Source organism: Pyxicephalus adspersus, chromosome 1 (assembly GCF_032062135.1).
Source record: "Pyxicephalus adspersus chromosome 1, UCB_Pads_2.0, whole genome shotgun sequence".
Classification (NCBI taxonomy): Eukaryota; Metazoa; Chordata; class Amphibia; order Anura; family Pyxicephalidae; genus Pyxicephalus; species Pyxicephalus adspersus.
Window position 1 is genome coordinate 126,275,898 of NC_092858.1, and position 19,748 is coordinate 126,295,645.

Here is a 19,748-nt window from a genome sequence, read left to right on the forward strand (position 1 = left end):
GAAGTCGCCCAGGATCTGGCCTGTAGTTCCGGGTCTACCTGTACCGCTCGCTGTAGGCATGGCATCTTTACAGTATTAGGAGCCGCAGAACAAAAGGTAACGAGATGTGTTTTGTGTGTAGCACAGTGCTAGCTCCGTGCTGCGGGTCTGGTGTGTGGGGAGGCCGGGAGAGTGTGGTACTGCTGGCGGCTGTATAACAATAGAGGTGCAGTACCGAACAACTACCTGGCCCAAATACACACAGGGGGGAAGCTGCAGGGTTAGGTGAGTGAGGGGTACTGTGCATGCTTGTTCTTATTTCATTGATGGAATCTATCAGTATTCTCTATATGGCTCCCTTGTGGCTTCATAGGCAGGACTGGCACATTTGCAGATGTCAGGCATTAAAAACAAAAACTTTTTGCATCTATTAAAAAATTGTTCAGTCACTAATCTTAAAAGTTATTGGAAAAAGCATGCCTAGGTACAAATATGTCCCACTGCCCACGGTGCCACTCTGCTTCCCGGTGTGCCAGATACCCAGCTCACCCTCATCGTCCCGCAGCGTATGATGCTGCATGGAGATACCAAGCCCCATTCTCATCATCCTGCACCCTATAATGCTGCATTTTGCTTCCAGGGGTGTTGGACACCAGCCCTGCCCTCTGCGCTTTGCTTCTAGGTCTGATCGTTACCTTACCCCGCTCCACATCCTGTGGTCCCATCTGCCAACCCTATGTGACTGCTGGGTGTTGTAGTCACAAAAGCGTTGTCACTGGAGTACACAGCACTCACATAGTGGATGGCGCAAGATGCGGTGGGACCAGGTATCTGACATATTTCCAACTTCATTTTTAATAGAGCAAATATTGTCTTGTGTGAAGGATTGTATAAATATTAAAATGTACTTAGAGCCAAAACTTTTATTCATTTGGGTTGAGAGTTTGTCCATTATGGAAAAAATAATTTTTACTTCCTGTCCTAGAGACACAGCGTGAAGTTACCATAGTGTGGGGAATACCTTTGTTAGATATCTGTATCTCTATAGTAACATTTCTCCTTCTTGTTGGTAGCAATAGGTACACAGAGTCCAAACCCTCCCCCCCCTCAATTCAATACAAGAAGCTACAGATTTTTTTTTATTTTATATTGGCTCAGAGGTAAGTGCTTTGGTTTTGCAGCACCAGGTCCCTGGTTAGAATCACTTTCTCCCCGTGTTTGCGTGCATTTCCTCCCATATTCCACAAACATTGCAGTTAGTTTATTTGGCTTCCCTGTTAGACTGTAATAATGACATATGACTATGGTAGGGACATTAGATTGTGAGCTCCTCTGAGGCACAGCTAGTGACATGACTATGGACTTTGTACAGCACTGCGTAACATGATGGCGCTATATAAATACTGTGTAATAATAATTGTATGTTTAAAAAAGACAATTTTTTTTCTATATTTCGTGGTGTTGGATTTAGTTTTTGTGGCTGTTCTGTTGAGCAACAAAAAGTTTAAATGTGTTCCAACCACTCATTCACAGACAGAATATTTATTTACATGAACAGTGTTCTCCCCTTGAATTTTTTTAAGCTGGGTGGTAAGAACCTGTAGGAGGGTTTTTGGCCACTGTATTGTGACCCAACTTCTCAGTAACCACCAAAAAACAGCTGGGCAGTCGCTGAGCAGAGCCAGGTGGTGGACCCAGCGCAAACAGGGTGAGGAGAACACTGCATGAGTGTTCCATTATCTGTTGGAAGTAAGTTAATTACTTATTTTCCATTACAATATTCCAAGTTTTCTGTTTTCCTTCTTTAACAGGTAACAGGCTGGTCTTGTTTCTTTCCATTGCCTACCCTCTCTTTTTTCTGCTTTTTATGAAGTCACATGGTAATATCTTTATGGGATTGGGAAGGGAGAACACTGGGCAGGCCACAATATTATATGTAGTAATGGTCTCTGCTCCTTATGCAAATATGGGAGCAAAATGACCGTAAGAGAGGAGGGGGGTGAAAAGCTTGTGAATTCTGGGCTGTTCAGACAGAAGAGAATCCCAACTCTTGTGTTGTGCCTGCACAGACTGTCTGTAAAAAGCACAAGACACATAGGTTCTATTTATAAAGGTGCCAACAAATGATTCTCCACATAATTGGTAATAATTATCACTGTTTGCGGTTCACAATATTTAAAAAAGTTCTCAAAACAATCAAGTATTGAAATGTTTCATCTGTTTATAAAAATGTCTTATTGTTATGCATGCATGTAATTGTTTAACACACAGTTTCGGAATGCTTACATTAAAAAAATAAACCTAATGTATTACTGTGACTTTTATTTCATTTTGTTGTCGCCTTCCAGGTTCCCAGCATGTTTCAAACTGGATTGCTTTGTGATTTACAATGAGCATCAACTCTTCTGGAGACAATGGCGTGGGAAGTGAAACCACAGAAAATGGGGCCACTGTAGTAGCCGAATCTATTGCCATAATCATCATTGACATTCTGATATGCCTGGGCAATCTTGTCATCGTGGTCACATTGTACAAGAAGTCATATTTGCTTTCTCTTAGTAACAAGTTTGTGTTCAGCCTGACGTTATCCAATCTGCTGCTGTCCATGCTGGTGCTTCCATTTGTTGTTGTCAGCTCGATACTAAGAGAATGGATTTTCGGAGTGGTGTGGTGCAATTTCTCTGCCCTTCTTTATATGCTGATCAGCTCTGCCAGTATGCTTACTTTGGGCATAATAGCAATAGACAGGTAGGTCGTTTTTATTATTAGTATCACAAATTCATTCAAATCGACAACTTTAATAGTTGCACGTAACAATTATAACTTTTATGCTGCTTTTTTATTTTTTTTTGAGACAAAACCGCAAAGTAGAGAAGTTCATGTTAGAGTTTACATACCCTTTAAATCCAGCACTAAGAAGTAAAGTGATGTAAAATGAATCCCAATCTATTCAATATGTAATGCACAATGGCCAATATCTGTCCTCTGCAGAAGGAGACATGAGCAAGCTTCTCCCTGCTCTTGGAATTAGACCGCCCAGCTGTTGTCTCTCAGCAGTTGACATCTACTGAGGCTGCACATGGCTTTGTATGGTTTATGTGTCAGCTTTATTTTTTAAGAGAAGAAGTAGGAGTTCAGCTGTTGGAGGGTTGTGACTAGATATGTTTATTGCTTTCACATTCTTTACAAAATGGCTCTTAGCCTAGAATTCATTAGCAGAGTATTGGAAACCGCAACTGTTGCTTTTTAATATAGTTTTGTCTACCACATACATCTTATGCTTGATTCAACAGATTGACCTAAATACGTAAAAGCATTTCTGGCAAATGTTGTAAATAATGTCATTCTGTTTAAATGAGAAGTATAAATGATCAGATTTTTGGGAAATATTTATTTTAACCCTTTCACTGACACAGATCATGAATGCTTTTATGTGCAGAGTTTAGTTGTGTTGCCATGTGTCCATTAACTCTTCTTTAAATCTTACTGATTTGCATATCAAGTTGTATTTTTTGTAAATGGTTTAAAACTGTTATTTTTTAAGGCATAAACATGAAAACAAAAATCTGTCCTAGTCAGTTTATTTTTATGTTTTGTTTAATAATGTAATCTAAGTACAGCCATAAAATCTTTGGAACTGCAGATTATTTTTGAAGCATGAAGATTACAGTGTTTACTGAAGGTCTTTGTTTTCTTTTTTAATGAATCCCTTAGCTTGCATGGCCAAATTTGATGTTCACATGATCAGAAACCTGATGCTGATTGGTTCCTGACTGTCAGGGGATCCATGCTATCAGACTGCCAGGTGTCAGCTGTGTGGAAAAGAAAGAAAGTTCAAATTATTTCCAATGTAGTTCCATGCAGAACAATTGACAGGGTTTCTGCTTTATCAAGGCAACAGTCAGAGCATGCTGTATATATAAACCAGTACATCGTATACCCATATCCATACTCGTTTACAAATTGTTTAAAAGATTTCTTTTTACTTCCCTGGCATATCAAAAAGAATTCAAAGAAATTTGCCCCATTGGGCCACAGGGATCTCAGAGTGATTTAACCAATGCCCATTCTATCCAAAATAAAAAATAAATGCCTTGTATGTTCCTTTATGGTAGTGGAAAATCTGCTAAAGCTGACTGCTTTACGAGTGTCACTTTGTGACACTTTGGTGTTGGAATTGACTCTAGCCAGGGTATTTTCATGCTTCTCCTTGATTTTGTATTGCTTTCCAATCTCTAGAAACCTATTGATGAGCTTGCCTCCTCATCTATGTCAGTGTTCTCCCTGGCCCAGGCCTCTTTTAGCCGGGTGTGCACCGTTCAGCACTTTTCAGTACCCACCCAGCTGTTTTTGGGTGGTTAATGAAAAGTTGGGTCACAATACTGTGACCATCACCCGCTTACAGCTTCTTCCCACCCAGCTTATAAAACATTTATAGGGACAATACTGTATGTTGACTTTGAGTTTTTTTTCATGTTTAAATATTATTATTATTATTAAACAGGATTTATATAGCGCCAACATATTACGCAGCGCTGTACATTAAATAGGGATAAATAAATACCAGAATTGCTTTCCTGATTTTGCCCTCTATCCATATGGATAAGTAAAACTGTACAATAGATTTTCACATTATAACCAAAAAATATCATTTTTTTTTCCTTTGTAGGTATTATGCTGTTCTTTATCCAATGGTATATCCTATGAAGATCACAGGAAATCGTGCGGTGCTGGCTATAGCCTATGTTTGGCTCCATTCTCTCATAGGCTGTCTTCCTCCTCTCTTCGGATGGTCCTCTCTTGAATTTGATAACTTCAAGTGGATGTGTGTAGCTGCATGGCACAAGGAGGCTGGCTATACTGCCTTTTGGCAGATTTGGTGTGCTTTGCTGCCTTTCGTCATTATGACGATTTGCTATGGCTTTATATTTCGAGTGGCTCGAATAAAAGCTAGAAAGATCCATTGCGGAACTGTCGTTATTGTTCAAGAAGCTCCACAGAAGAACGGGAGAAAAAATTCCAGTACTTCAACATCTTCCTCGGGGAGCAGGAGAAATGGGTTTTCAAGTATTGTCTATTCGGCCAACCAGTGTAAAGCTTTTATAACAATATTAGTTGTTATGGGTGCTTTTGTGCTTACCTGGGGGCCTTACATGATTGTCATAAGCACTGAGGCCTTATGGGGGAAGAACAGTGTTTCTCCCGTAATAGAGACATTAGCTACTTGGCTATCATTCACAAGTGCAATTTGCCACCCTCTTATTTATGGACTTTGGAATAAAACTGTACGCAAGGAGCTTCTAAGCATGTGTTTTGGCAACAAATATAGAGATCCATTTCATCAGCAACATAGGACATCACGAATGTTCAGCATTTCCAATAGGATAACAGGTAGGTCCAGCAGGCCTTTTAACCTCTCGAGCTGTAGGCCTGAGTGTGGCTAGGGGTAAAAAAACACAGGCTGAAAAGGGATAACCTCGAGCCACGCTCGGGGTAGCTAAAAAAAATAAATAAAAAAAGACATACCTGGTCCCATCGGCGTCTTTCAGTGTCCTGCCATCCTCTGGCCGGGTCTTCTTCGCCGAACTGTCCCCTGGCGAGTCCGCTGACGTTCCCCAGGAGTTCCCAGTGACGTCAGTGCATGCGGCCATCACTAGGGGCCTGGCAGGAATTTCAAATTATTTTGTATTGCATTCAATACAAAATTACTGGATTGAGTGCAGTGCACTGGATTTATTTGTCTAAAAGCAGTACATGTCTTTCATGAAAATTTATTTTACAGTATAATATAATAGTATGATTATAATAAAGTTTCAAACACACAAAATCATGTCAAAGTTTATTAAATGTATTATTTAAATTTTTTTTTAAATGTATTTATTATTTTGACATGATTTTGTGTTGCACATTTTAATATACTCATACTATTATAATATACTGTAAAATAAATTTTCTTGAAAGACAATGTACCGCTTTTAGACTTATAAATCCAGACAGAAATGAACCGCCCAGGCTGGTAACTCTTTTACATTAATAAGGCATCCTTCTATGTATATTTTCTATTTTTCTAATTTCTTTGTCAAAATAAAGTTTTTACATGTAGGAACCACCGCAACCACCACATTTACTAGGTGCATATTGTGTTGCACACTTTTTGCAAGTTTTTCTGTGGCTGCCATTGCTCTGGAACAGGTCACAACAGTAATGCTAGTCAACAAATTGGTTACCTGCCATCTCCATGATAATATATTCATTATTTTTAGCATGGCTTATGTGCTCCAATTTTATATATCTTAATTAAAAGGTTTATTGCAAACTTGGCTTTATACACCAGGCCTGATTTATTAGAGGTCTTGAAAGCATTTGACAAATAATAGCAAATGATTTCTAAGAAATCCGTTCCAGGTTTCCTGGACCACGCAGGTTCTCCCACGATAGTCTCCATGATAGATCTCCTCCAGTCTTCTTCATGTTGGGACTCCTCTATGTTACTCCAGGGTTCTCCCCAGGCACTTTTAGCTGGGCGCACCACCCGGCACTTTTTAGCACCCACCCGGCTGTTTTTGGGTGGTTACCAAAGAGTTTGGTCACAATACAGGGGCTGCCACCCACCTAAAATTTCTTCCCACCCGGCTTAAAAAAATTTCTGGTTTGAGCACTGTACTCTATAGAGTAATCCATGTCAGAAAAAGGAAGCTTCCGTTTAAATCCCACATTATGTATGTAATGAATGATTTTGTTTTTAATAAATGTATAATTTAATTTCCTAGATCTTGGTTTATCCCCTCATCTTACTGCACTGATGGCCAGTGGGAAAGACTCGGATCACCAGAGCACTACAACAAACACTGGGATCAGCTATTCAAATGATTCTGGTAAGTTACATTTATCTGTAATTTGCATATTTGTATAAATAAACTGGGAAAATTGCAACAATTAATTTTTTATAGGTTCTAAACGTCTTACTAAGCCAGGCTGGTATTGTACGAAGTTTTAACTTCGCTAACATTCTCCCGGACAGATTGTCTGACTGCAGCAAATCCGAGGTTCAAAGACAAATTGTCCAATGCTGAAATATCTCTGGACTCCAGCAAGTTTATTAGTAAAAGATAATACTCAGCATATTGATGTTTTTAATACTAACATCCATACCAATATTAAACATTTGCACATTAGTGTGTTGAATTATTTCAGTATGTTTTACTAACAAACTTGCTGAAGATCTTGTGGTATTGGACCATTTTTTTTAGCCTTCTTTCTGCTTCTCAAATAGAGTTTGAGAGAACACCCCACTTGTTCCATACATACATATTGTACCAGACTATGGGGTCTATTTATAAAATGCTGAAAATCTAGTCTCCACCTAAGAGTGTTTCTGTTTCTGTGATTGTAGAAAAAATTGTATGTTGGTCAGAGCTTGGAAAATAAATTGTTCTGGGGAAATGTTTTACTTGTGCCCAAGTTTTTTGTGTATCATTCACAATGTGATGAGTGTCATCTCCTTCATGTAGTAGATACTATCCTAAAATGTTTTGGTATAGATAATTTTGAAAAGTTCAATAATACTTTTGTTTCAGAGTGCATCAACTGTGTAACAGAATGTCTTTGTGAATGAACAGACTTTATATAACAAAAATACCAGTCATTCCTTAGGAAATGAAGGCCTAATAATAAATTATTGTCAGCAGGCTTTGGTTTTGATTGAAAACAAAAAGCTGTGCCATATAAAATTACCAAAGTGATTTTCAAATTGCTTTACAGGTCTGTTTTTAAGAATTGAATAAATATGAGCAATTGCCTTCATATTTGTATGTTAGAGGAAAACTATGCATTTGGCTAAGCAGAGCATTTCATTTGCTTACAGTAAAGAACTTAACGGTCTTTAGGGGTTTTAAAGCAGTGAATGTGACATTCACTAAAACATTCCCTGATGGAAATTCTTCCAGGTCCATGCTTCTCAATAGCAATAATTGATTGTCCATTAGGCAGTGTTTTAATGATTGTCACATTTACTGCTTTATAAATAGACCCCTAAGACTGCCAGTATCTGTGCCTGCCCTCTAAAACTAAGCATTTTAATTTGTTTCATCAGAAATTTTCTCTGGCATTTTATTAGGTTTTTAGGTGGGCAGATGTAGTTTTATAAAACAAAATCTTCTGTTGCTTATGTATTCTCTGTAGTGTAACATAAGAGACAGTCATCACCTTCTGAGTCTTACCAAATTTCCTTTAAAACGTACCCCTCTTATATTCACCTGTCACCATTCTGTCACAGGGCGTCACAGACCATCTTCTTCCTTCTTTTCCTTATTGAGCTCTTTGACCATCTTGATTGGCCGGGCCAGGATTATGTAAGGCCTGCACAGGTGTTGGGGAGTTCATCCACTCCCAGCAAGTGCAGGGGAAGCCACAATTGCTAGGTATCCTGACAAAACTGCACAGATCAGTATTCCTGATAGATCCACTGAACGATCTTGAAAAGAATAATGCTTATTGCAGAGGGGACATAGCCTGTCCTAATCCTCAATATTGCCCTACCTGATCCAAAAGTTGAACTTTTGTTGCTATTATAATATTACAAAGTATTTTTATAGCGCCAACATATTATGCAGCAATTTACAAAGTCAATAGTCATGTCTCTAGCTGTCCCTCAAAAAGGCTCACGAGCCTTTCTAAAAATTAGTTTGTAAATAGGTGTTACCTTTTTACAGTTTTACAAATTGTGTGCGTATGGTTTATAAAATATCCTCCGTTTTTATTATGCTTTTATTTTTATTTTGTTTTATTGTATTGAAATAGTAATAATGTTAGGCCCAGCGGTGGGTGAAGCTCATTGCAGACACCTTGCTGTTGTACCCTGGAGACATGCGCTGTGTTTTGCTTTTCATCCCTGAGCTTAAATTAGGTTTCTGTGTCAATGATTATGGAAAATCCCTTGAAGCACCACACCACGGCCATTAATCTTTAATATGATGCTGTTTTCATTATTTTGTTTAATATTTTATTTTGGTTATAATGTTTTGTAGGTACTGATGTAATGCTGCTGGATGACTACAGCTCTGATAGCACCCAACAACCCCGTATTCACTATTCAAGAAGGAAAAGTTCTGTTACATTTGAGGATGAAGTGGAGCAAAAAAATGGTACATGTGGTGTGCATTGTTTTAGCTCCTATACACGTATGCCCCCCCCTTTTTTTTTTAATGTTTACTCACTTAACTTATAACGATTTTGTTCAGTATTTTTTATCATAACGCAAGGATAGTGCTATAGATAAGTAGACTGGACTAAAGGACTTATATTGGGGATGTGTGCCTAGCATGTTTTACCCGATGGTGTCCTTAAAGAGGGGGAAGCTTGTCACTCGTGCACAACAGGCTGAACCAGTGTCCAGTGGAGGAAATTTGGTTGACCAAGATGAATGTTTTGAGTGAATATCCTCTTTCTTAACAAATGTATTTTACTAATATAACATTGTTGTCCTTATTTTCCACAGATGTCGGCAAAGCATCAGCAGAGGAAAATCCTTCAAACTTATCTTTGGAAACCTTTGCATTCAACTTGGCCAAAACAATAGAAATGGATGCAAAAATGATCTTGTTTGGAGAGGAAGCAATGCATACAGCTTCTGCATCGACTGCTGCAGGACATTCCGGTACAAGCCGAGGGGGCAGGAATCATTTAATTCAAAAGCAGAAAATTGTCCTGCAGAGTATTGATGAAGGGCCTGTTTAACAAATTTACAATTGAATACAGTATTAATAGATATGAGCTTTACAATCTGTGGATTATGATTGATCGCTCAAATCTGTGTTTATTCTTTTCAGCATATTGACCAATGCATCATAGATTGTGCATCATTTCTACTTGTGGGATTAGAAAGATTGCTAATACCCACTAAAGCAGAATGCAATTTTTTTTTCTTTGCTATGCAGATAGTGAGGAAGGGTGACCAGTGGCCCTTCTGCAATATTTTTTTTTTTGTTTTGTGTTCTGTATCCCTGGAACTGTGATACCTAATTGGGGAAAATCTGGGGAAAACATGATGCAAATATCATAGTCATGCAACGGGAACAATAACTAGCATAGCGTTAACCACTTGTAAGTATGCCACTGCTATTGCTGATCTTCCAATAATTCTTTCTGTAAAAGTGCTCCAGAGCAGCATTTGTCATCTCCATTTTTTGTGGCCAGTAATGGATAATAATTTCCATATCTTATCATGGAATACATAGGCTGCCATTTAATCTGCATTCTGCTTGTTTGCTAATTCTGCTCTACTTGCCACAACCAAAAGCTGATTTGGAGAAATGCTTCTTTTTCATCAAAGTGCAGTAATCCGTAACTGCAATTTTTTCTTTATTACTATTACAGTGAATTGAATGATTGTGGATTGGTTTTCATTATTACACCCTCATTTCTTACACTGCCTCACTAAAAATATCACATTTGCTTGTATTTGCCATATTTATGTACATACATACACAGCAAAAGTACAGCAATGTGCAATAATCAATACCAGATGGAACCACAGAAGGTTGAATACTGTGTACTGACTGTCATGGGTCCATGCAGACTGTTTCATGTTCTAAAAGGATCATTCCATCAAATGCTGATATTTCATGCTGTGGTGGACTGTTTCCGGCCATTGCCTGACTTGCTTTTTTTTTTACATATTACTCTTAAGTAAAACCCCAAGTGTGCTATACAGGTACACTTGATGGCACTGCATTTTTAGAAGATATTCTTTCTTCTTTAGGAATGTTTTACCTCTGATGGTACTGTTAGTCTTTTGTTTTGTTTTTTATATATATATCTACAGCACACTTTATGTTGCAGCTGGATTTTATACAACCTTGTGTATTTTTTTTATAGCATTAGATTTTGTGTTTACACGTATTTATTTTATATATACTTAGATACATTGAATGTGGCTGTTAAAAGGGGATTCTTTCTATATCGAGGAAAGGTGTTCTGCGCCAAATGCATTTCAAGTAATTTATTAGTATTTCTTTGTGCTTATTTGACATGGTGCTGTCAGTAGTGTTTTTTATATATCAGTATTGCAAAAAAATATAGGTAGAACACACCTGAACAGCATAATATATATACAGCATATTAGAGAAGTTCAGGTGAGCAACAGTATGAATTATTCATGTGCATTTTCTTCATTATCTTTGTGGAGGATATCTGCATTTTTGCCGACATTTAGAGAGATTGATCAAGCGGCTTTCCAACATAATTCTTGTCATGTACTGCACATCAGGCTGCCTTTATATTTCTCAAGAATTTTAAGCAGTTCTTTGAGTTTGCCTTGCAATCCTATAGGACTGCTTTAGTTTGTAAAGATCTCTGATTTGCTGTTGCACATAACTCTTGCCTTGTATTGGCACAATGCTACTTGGAGGGCTGAGGGCAATCAATACAATCTCTATTCTAGTTTATAGGAATTTTATTTTTTTGTTTTCTTAGTGAATATTACTAGTTTCATGAGCCTGCAGGCTTACTCAAGTAATGTCAGGTTCCAAATGATCATGTTTCAGTGTTCAACCCAGATATTTTTTAAAGATGGGTGGCAGCCCCTGTATTGTGACCCGAGTCTTCAGTATCCACCCAAAAACAGCCAGGTGGTTACTGAAAAGTGCCGGTTGGTGCCCCCGGCTAAAAGGGTCTGGGGGGAACACTGTGTTTAGAGGCATGATTTGTTTGTCATAACAGTTAGTCCCTGGGTTACACGCGAGATAAGGACTGTAGGTTTGTTCTTAAGTTGAATTTGTATGTAAGTCAGAACAGGTACATTATTTTAATAGATGCAAATATTACAGATATTTGTCCCAACATATTATTAGGCAGCTTGGTGTCAGTTACTGTATAAAATCCTTACTGTGAGTTAATCACAAACAAAGCAAAAAAAATCTGCAATCTGTCCCCCTCCCCCCCATCAAGCCTCTGTCCTGCACAAGATTGCAACAAGTTGTTGTTCGTATGTCAGATGTCCTTAACTCGGGCACTACCTGTATATTATTATATATATTTTTTTTTTTTTTTGCTATATTATGTGCAATGTTGCAGAGTATGTATTTGTATACACTGAGCACAATTCCCAGTGTATATGTGCACAATTGGTACTTTTTTAAGTTATAAGAACACTACAGTAATGGGTATCCCAAAAAGTGTTTTGTTTTTGTGCCTAAAATAGAGTTTCGTATGTTGGCCATATTCACAATTCCTTTAAACCATAGAATGTTATGGCTGGTCAATGAAATGAAAAAATAAATTTAATTGGATTTTATTTCATACCCATAATGTTTTTTTCTCTACTTGGAGTTGTCGTTATGGGAATATTTAGCTTTAGATCTGATGATTGAAAACAAAGTCAGATTTAAATCTAGTGAACAGAGCAAAAATTCCTCATAAATCCTGGTGTGAGAGAAATGTAAGGGTTTGTAAAAATGCTTGTTCTGAATTTGGAATTTATCATCTGCAACCTTGTTTAGATCTTTGATTAAGAAAACTTTAAAACCGTTGGATCTGGATTACTGCAAAACATTTTGTGTTTTAGGTGGTACACTTGGAGAGATTTTACATGGGGAGAAGAGGTAGAAAGATAGGCCTTGACCATGGGAATCATTAGCATTATTGGGTTTATCGCAGCATATTTTTAGCATATGTAATAGTAAAACCAACAGTTCTCCTCATGATCTGAGTTATAGTTTGAGCCACGTGTGTAGTTCATGTATGGCAAGCAGATGTATGCAGAACAGGGGCTGTCTAGTCCTGTCCAGTGTGCCATCAATGAGTGTTTCCCATAGTCAATGCTATTTTACAGATTGGGCATTATGTTGTAATGTCTGTGTTCATAGCTGGAAAATTGCTAACTTGACATGTTACAAACAATTACAACACATTGTTTAAATATTGGGTGACTTTTAGGCCTTTCCTGTCCCTACAAGCCACTTTTTTATTGGCCCGTTGTCAGACAGCATTGAATATCCTTATTCAGTTTTTAGAAATTCGTAATTACCTTGCCTCCCGAAATTCCTAAACAGACTTTATAGCGGTCTTTGTTCATTTTTACTTGCAGTCTTGTGTTATGGAGCAAAGTGGTGTTCTTTTTGAAGGTATTTTTCCATTGATAGAGATTTGTTCATGTACATACACAGGTGACTCTGGCCATCAAATGTTTGCATTTGATATCCATGATCAGGTAACATTTAATATATTGTGAACATCTTTTTTATAGGATGACCATTGGGAAGATTATGGTGCTGCACAAATGTATTACTACTAGCAAAAGTTTATTAAAGCTTCCAAAAAACATGTTTATATTTGAAAGCTCACATTTACACTGCACCCCCCTTACCTTTCGCCAAAATATCAGTGTGGTGCTAAACATAAAAGGTTTGCTATTGGGAAAGACTGTATTCTGGTACCTATACGTAGTTACTATATGTAATGATTGAATTCAGTGTTCCAATTTATTTAATATACATAGATTTGTGTATTTTTCCTTTATATGTACATGCAGACCAATCTGTCCAGCAGAAATGGCAATGACGGGAATTGAAAGATTGTAAGGCTACGTACACACGTTAGATTTTTGTCATTGGAAAGGATCTTTCATGAACCTTTCCAACAACAAAAAGACCGAACGAGCGCTTTACATACAGCACAGTTCTGATCTATAGAGAGGGGAGGGGGAAGAACAAGCGAGCGGCACCCTACTGCACTCCCTTCCCTTCGCTTGCGCAAATTGCAGTCCTTCGTGGATCTGCCAGGACTGATCAATGAATGACGTCGGACAAATGCCGTACACGTCAGATTCCCATACGATAGTAGCCCTGAAACAATAATTGGACAAGAAACATCTGACGTGTACATAGCCTTAACCCTGCCAAGGTGCCTATAATATTTCTCCTATTCACACAGGTTCAGTTTTTTTTAACTGATACTGTAGCTGCAGAAGCGTACCTGGTCGTGTTAACTTTAGCTGACTCAGCATGTAAATTTACGGAACACTTTAAATAAAGGTATGTGGTATTTCTTACCAATCACCAACAATGGTATTATTGTTTTACATTACCAGAATGCAATATTTTTGTGCTAGTCATTGAAGAGGAACTAATTATCTGCTTATAATATAAGCTGCTACCCTAAGTCATGTAAGAAAATAGGTACAGTGAAAAGCTGGCTTGTGTTGGTTCCCTAAATGTAATTCCAGAAGCCTTTAATGGAAGCTTCCATTCCACATATCATGTGCCTCTGACTAGCTTTCAGCGGCCAGAAAATTGCAGCTTCGCATTTAAGCTTTTCACACAAGTGTTCTATTTTATCATACTGTAATGTATTGGTTCATAACATGCTACTCATCTGCCTTGAACTGGTTAGCGTGTTGTTGGTACATTTGTTTCTTCTATGCCTTTTTTTTTTCTTATATTTTTTACTGGTTCACAATTTTTGTAGCATATCATTTTATATTGTGTTTTTTTATGCATTGCTTTTTTTTTGTACAGATGTGTAAATACATTTTTGTATGAGTTTATGTTGACCATGTTAGTTGTCAATAAAACACATTTAGTTAATAAAAGCCTTTTGAGTTTATTTTACAAAAACCAAAACTGTAAACCAAAGCAACAGTCTATGTAACAAATGCCTTACATGTGTGTGTGTGTTGAAGGAAGGACAACCAGTTAACTGATGACAGGGTCATGGGAATGTAGAGCTCACTGATCAGTTTGGGAGGGGTAGACCAGTCCATCTTATCTAGTCCCATAGAAGAGCTACTCTAGAGCAGATAGTGAGAAATCTGCTAGCTAAAGAAGTGTTTAGCTGCAGACATGAGAGTGCCCATAGTGTCCACTGCCTTGGGCACAAGTATCAGAACTGGAGTATAGAGCAATGGAAAAAGACCTGATTTGATGAATATCCCTTTTAAACATGTGCATGACTAGGCACATGTGCTTAATTTACCAGAGAAGACATGGCTGTAGAATTGGTTGCCAGCCCCAAAACATTTCACACAAGTGTACAAGAATTCTTATATGTTCTATATGTACTTTGCTTTACTTTGTACTATAAAATTTTTGCCAAGGAACAAAAAGCCAACATGAAGGGATTAACTATGTTTATTAAACAGCAAATATGAGTATTATTTATAGTAATTAGGTTACATATTGTTTATCTAGGCGCTTTCATGGTTGTACCATATTTTTACATTTTTTTTTTAAAGGTGAGCTAAACCTGTCCTCTTTACAGGGTGTTTCCATCTTCGTTTCCTGAAGATTATCTTCTGCCATCTTTATTGGCCGGGCCTGGGTTACGTAACTCCCATGCCAGAATGCAGGACTTCTTTCAGCACGCACAATGGAAGCCGGGATTGTTGGGTATCCTGGCAAACAGAGCTAAAGTTACGCATTCAACTTCAGTTCCACTTTAAACTTTAAACTAAACCATAATTGGTGCCTGCCAGATTTTTTTTTAGAGTTCTTTCAATTGCTATGGCTTAAATATGTTCTCTAACAAACCCTGAAATCTTCCAGAAACTGGTGTATGGGATCTAGAGGTCCTGTGGTACCTAAATTGCATAAAGAAGCAATTAAACATGACATCTTTAAACATCTAGTCACCTAATAGATTATTTACGTGTTCCACAACAAAGGGAGTGGGTTTGTATATAGTCACTGTATTGTCTACAAAAGTAATTTCTTTAAAAAAAAAAAGTATATAAAAAATCACATAAACATATATGCAAATTACATTGTAGTTTAATGGTATTGGATATACAAATTTAAAAACCATTATAATCAAAATTTTGTTTCAATCAGCATCTGGTTTTCCTAGAAGTTTGCATTATGATACATGAAACTTTTAGATATTAGTTGCTTTAAGGCAGGCATGCCCAAAGTCTGGCCCCCGGTCCAATTGCGGCCCATGTTTAGATTTCCACTGGCCCGCAGCCTCTGTCATAAAAGCAATAACTGTTGACCACAGTATAAAGTACCGATGTTTCCTGCTCTTTAAATGCATGGGGCCTTTTGATAGCCAATTCCAGCAGGACGCTTCCCTCTATACCTCTCTCCTCCCTCAGCCACGGACTTGGCATTTCATGCATTTAAAGACCAGGAAACATCCATACTTTATACAAAATTCTAACCCAAGGCATCATCTGCAAACAATTAAACCCACATCAGTAGAAACATTTTTTAACAATATATTACGCTTGTTATATACCCCTGAGGAAGCCCCAGTGGCAAAACACCTTCTTTATAGCCAAGAACGCAACTGTTTGGCTTAGCCAATCACCACCCTATGCTTTTACAATAGGGAATGATATTTTGTGCTGTAACACACTTTTGTACTGATGTATGACACCAGACTGTTAAACTGATTTTTAAACCATACGTAATTTAAAACGAGCCTGAAGCCCCTCTCTTTTATCCCTCTAACCTGTTTTTCGTTATATTTCATTAGAGTTGATCAACCTTCTTGCAATTAACAGCCCGCTACTCGTCGGGCAAAATTCTGGTGGGCGTGTGCTGTGCGGGACCCGTGCAGACCATGCCCACACTAACCCCGAGTGCTCAATGGTCAGCCCCCACACATTTTCACCTCACCAAGGGCCACTCTGCAGATAGTTTAGCCACCCCTGCTTTAAGGAATTTATTTTTTTAGGATGAATAATACATTTCTAATGCTTGTCTACTAAAGGGATATAAATGCTCCAATATTCCCCATTAGAACAGTGAGAGTGTATCATTTGGTTATAATGAAGGCTTTTCTTCCTATTTAGGAATTAATGTGAAAAAAAGTAAAACAGCAATTTCTTCAGAACAAAAAAGGTATATATCTGCAACAAAGTGATAAAATCCTTTTACTGTACATAAATTACAGAGACCTGTTTTTTTTCTAATAAAAAATATACCTTCAAAACAGTTACTGAGCAATATGAAGTCCACTGTGATTTGCCCTAATAATCACAAGACCACATTATAAATTTGGGCAGTGAAGAGTGATATTCTCCAAGGTGGCACACACACATTAAAAACCTGATAGGTCCCACATTTTTACCACTCTACCCAAACTAGAAAAACAATTCAAGTTGTTTGAGAAAGCAAAAACCGTATTTTAGACAATTTAGTAAATTTGATTAAATAAAACATGAGATATAACTTTTACATAAGTATTCAGACCTTTTGTGACAACACTTGAAATGTAGCTCAGGTGCACCCCATTTCTCCTGATTGCTGCTGAGATTACTGCACCTTGAATGGAGCCCACCAGCGGTAAATTTAATTGATTGGACATAATTTGGAAAGGCACACACCTCTCTATAGAAGGCCTCATAGTTGATAATGCATATTGGAGCAAAAAACTATCCATGTGGTCAAAGCAACTGCCTACAGAGATAGGATTGTTGCACAAATCTGGGGAAGGCTACAAAAAAGAAAATCTGCTGCACCGAATGATCCCAAGAGCACAATGGCCTCCAAAATTCTCAAATAGATGATTTGGCCCAACCAGCACTCTTCCAAGAGCTTGTTACCTGGCCACACTGAAGGATTAGGGAGAAGGGCTTTAGTGAGAAAAGTGATCAACAAACCCGATGGTCACTCTCACTGACCCTTAGAGATCCTTTGTGGAGATGGGACTAAGTTCCATAAGGACATCCATACCAGCAGCCATCTATTGATCTGGGCTTTATAGTATCAAGTAATGTCTATAATGCATCAATATCATTTGAAAATAGCATGTTTTATATTAGCCAGATTTTTTTTATTGTCATGATAATACAAAGTGCAGAACAAGGGGGATACGTTGTATCTGCAACAGAAAACACACTTAAATATAGATGGTCATTTCAGTATGAGTGTAATTTCTACTTTTTATCTCTCTTTGCTTTAAAACCCATAAATAAATGAGGAATGGTAAATTGTTTAAAGAAATCACCTTTCTTCACTATTTTAATGCTCAGTTTGAACTTAAACATGTCATCTGGACTATCTCTATTTGCCTAAATGCATTGCTTTTTATTACCGAACATAACCGCACAAAAGTATCATTATTTTCCTTACTCTTTTGTCTCAGTTGTCAGTTGCCCTTTCCCCAAATTTGCAAGTGTGTATGTAGTATCAGCTTTCATTGACATCGGAAGCTGTTTGGATCATTTTTTCATATTTGTTTGGTCTATTCTCTTCCTGTCTTCAGCAGATCTCTGTTCTGTAAAATAAGTATCTCTCTCCGAGTTCTACTTTAAAATAGGATATTTTTTTTTTCAAATAATTTTTTATTATGGGATTTCAGATAGCAGGAATGCTATCTTAGGATATATAGGAGCAAAAAAAAGTATCAATAGTAAAAGTAACAATAATATTTAACTAAAAACAAATACGTCAATTCGCGTCTCTGAAGGTTAAAGAGGAACTAAACTCAAAAGTCCCCCAAAACAAAAAAAATACACTTACCTTCAATCCCGCAGTGCAGTCTATCAGTCCGGAGGTCTCTTCCATCGGGAGCCGTGTCATGCCGGCATCCGTCTTCGGGCCGGTGCCGCCATCTTCTACTCTTCTTCCAGGTTCTTCTTCCTACGTCATCCGACCCAGGCACCCGATTGGGTGACGTAGATGAACATGTGCAGAAAAAGCACCCAAGAGCCTCCCGTGATGCATGACGTAGGTCTCGGGAGCCTCTGCACTTCAATTCATTCTCGATTGCCTAGGCCAGAAGTAGGCAAACTTCGGCATTTAGGCTGGATACAGCCTAGCCCGTTTTCCAGTCCCGCCTAATGACCCCCTTGTTATTTATTGTTGGATCCAGCCTAATTGAATTTTTGTCTACCCTTTTATGTAAAGTGAAATTCTGAGTTTAGATACACTTTAAAATCAACAAATTGCTGGACAACAGAAACTAGGTGGAAACCTACACAGAAATATGGGTGATCACCACCAGAGTTTTTGTGAGGGACAGCTTCCTGTTAGTACATTCGTTTGGAGAAGATCAACTAGTCGAGGTACTTAGGGTCCCAAGATGGTACCATAGCCAGTTTTTAAAGGCTTTGATGATATCTTTCAATTGGTTATGGGGAAGAGTTCTTCATAGGAACACCATCCATGTGTTGAAAAACTTTGGTGGTGGATGTCAAGGTGTTGAGTTCCCTCAGTCTTGTCTATAAGCATCAAACAATGCAGAATTGGTTGTAGGTGGCTGAGGCTGGGAGGCAGTGAGCCAGTTTTGCATAATACATTTTTTTACTGTCAAGTATACAGAGGTGTTCAAATTTCCTTGAGTTTGATGGGTGTTTGAACTGGTTTGTGGCTGGGCCATATGAAAAAGAGCTATGTGTGGAGTTTCCAGCCGGGTACGACAACTTGAAACATAAATGCAAAAACTGAGTCCCAGAATGAGTTGATACTTGGGCAAGTCCACAAAGCATATTCCAGAGATCCTCATGGTAACTGGCATTTTGGTCAAGCAGTGGGAAATCTGCAGGACTAATCTTAAGACCGAACACATAATAGCCTCTATGCATAATTTGAAATTGCTTTTGTCTCCATTTTTTACTAATGATGGACTTACGAACTGTAGTCCAGCATTGATCTAGTGATTCTAGAGTGTCCTCATAGGGAAGACCCCCAGAGTTCTATGTATGCAGATTAGAACTCCATCTCAGCTAAAGAGCTGGACAGGTAAGCACACAGTTGTGCTATAGATAATTTAGATGATGGATGGGCCAATATCTGATGTAGAGGTGATGGGAATTGTAACACACTTGA

At 38.0% G+C, this 19,748-nt stretch overlaps 1 protein-coding gene across 1 annotated transcript; it reads left to right on the forward strand.

Annotated features, from left to right (window-relative positions):
* Window positions 1-14,566, forward strand: GPR161 (G protein-coupled receptor 161). The gene is made up of 6 exons (XM_072426626.1): window positions 1-96; window positions 2,328-2,727; window positions 4,649-5,370; window positions 6,750-6,854; window positions 9,006-9,122; window positions 9,476-14,566. Exons 2-6 carry the CDS (start codon window positions 2,369-2,371, stop codon window positions 9,712-9,714), a joined length of 1,542 nt encoding a protein of 513 aa, XP_072282727.1. The 5' UTR covers window positions 1-96; window positions 2,328-2,368; the 3' UTR covers window positions 9,715-14,566.
* Window positions 14,567-19,748: the final 5,182 nt, after the last annotated feature.

What these genes read in the sequence shown, in the direction of transcription:
- GPR161 (XM_072426626.1), top strand. Translation starts at nt 2,369, where the DNA reads ATGAGCATCAACTCTTCTGGAGACAATGGCGTGGGAAGTGAAACCACA. An exon ending in GGCATAATAGCAATAGACAG is followed by an intron (nt 2,728 to 4,648) that starts GTAGGTCGTTTT and finishes TTTCCTTTGTAG; the next exon opens with GTATTATGCTGTTCTTTATC. An exon ending in TGAAGTGGAGCAAAAAAATG is followed by an intron (nt 9,123 to 9,475) that starts GTACATGTGGTG and finishes TATTTTCCACAG; the next exon opens with ATGTCGGCAAAGCATCAGCA.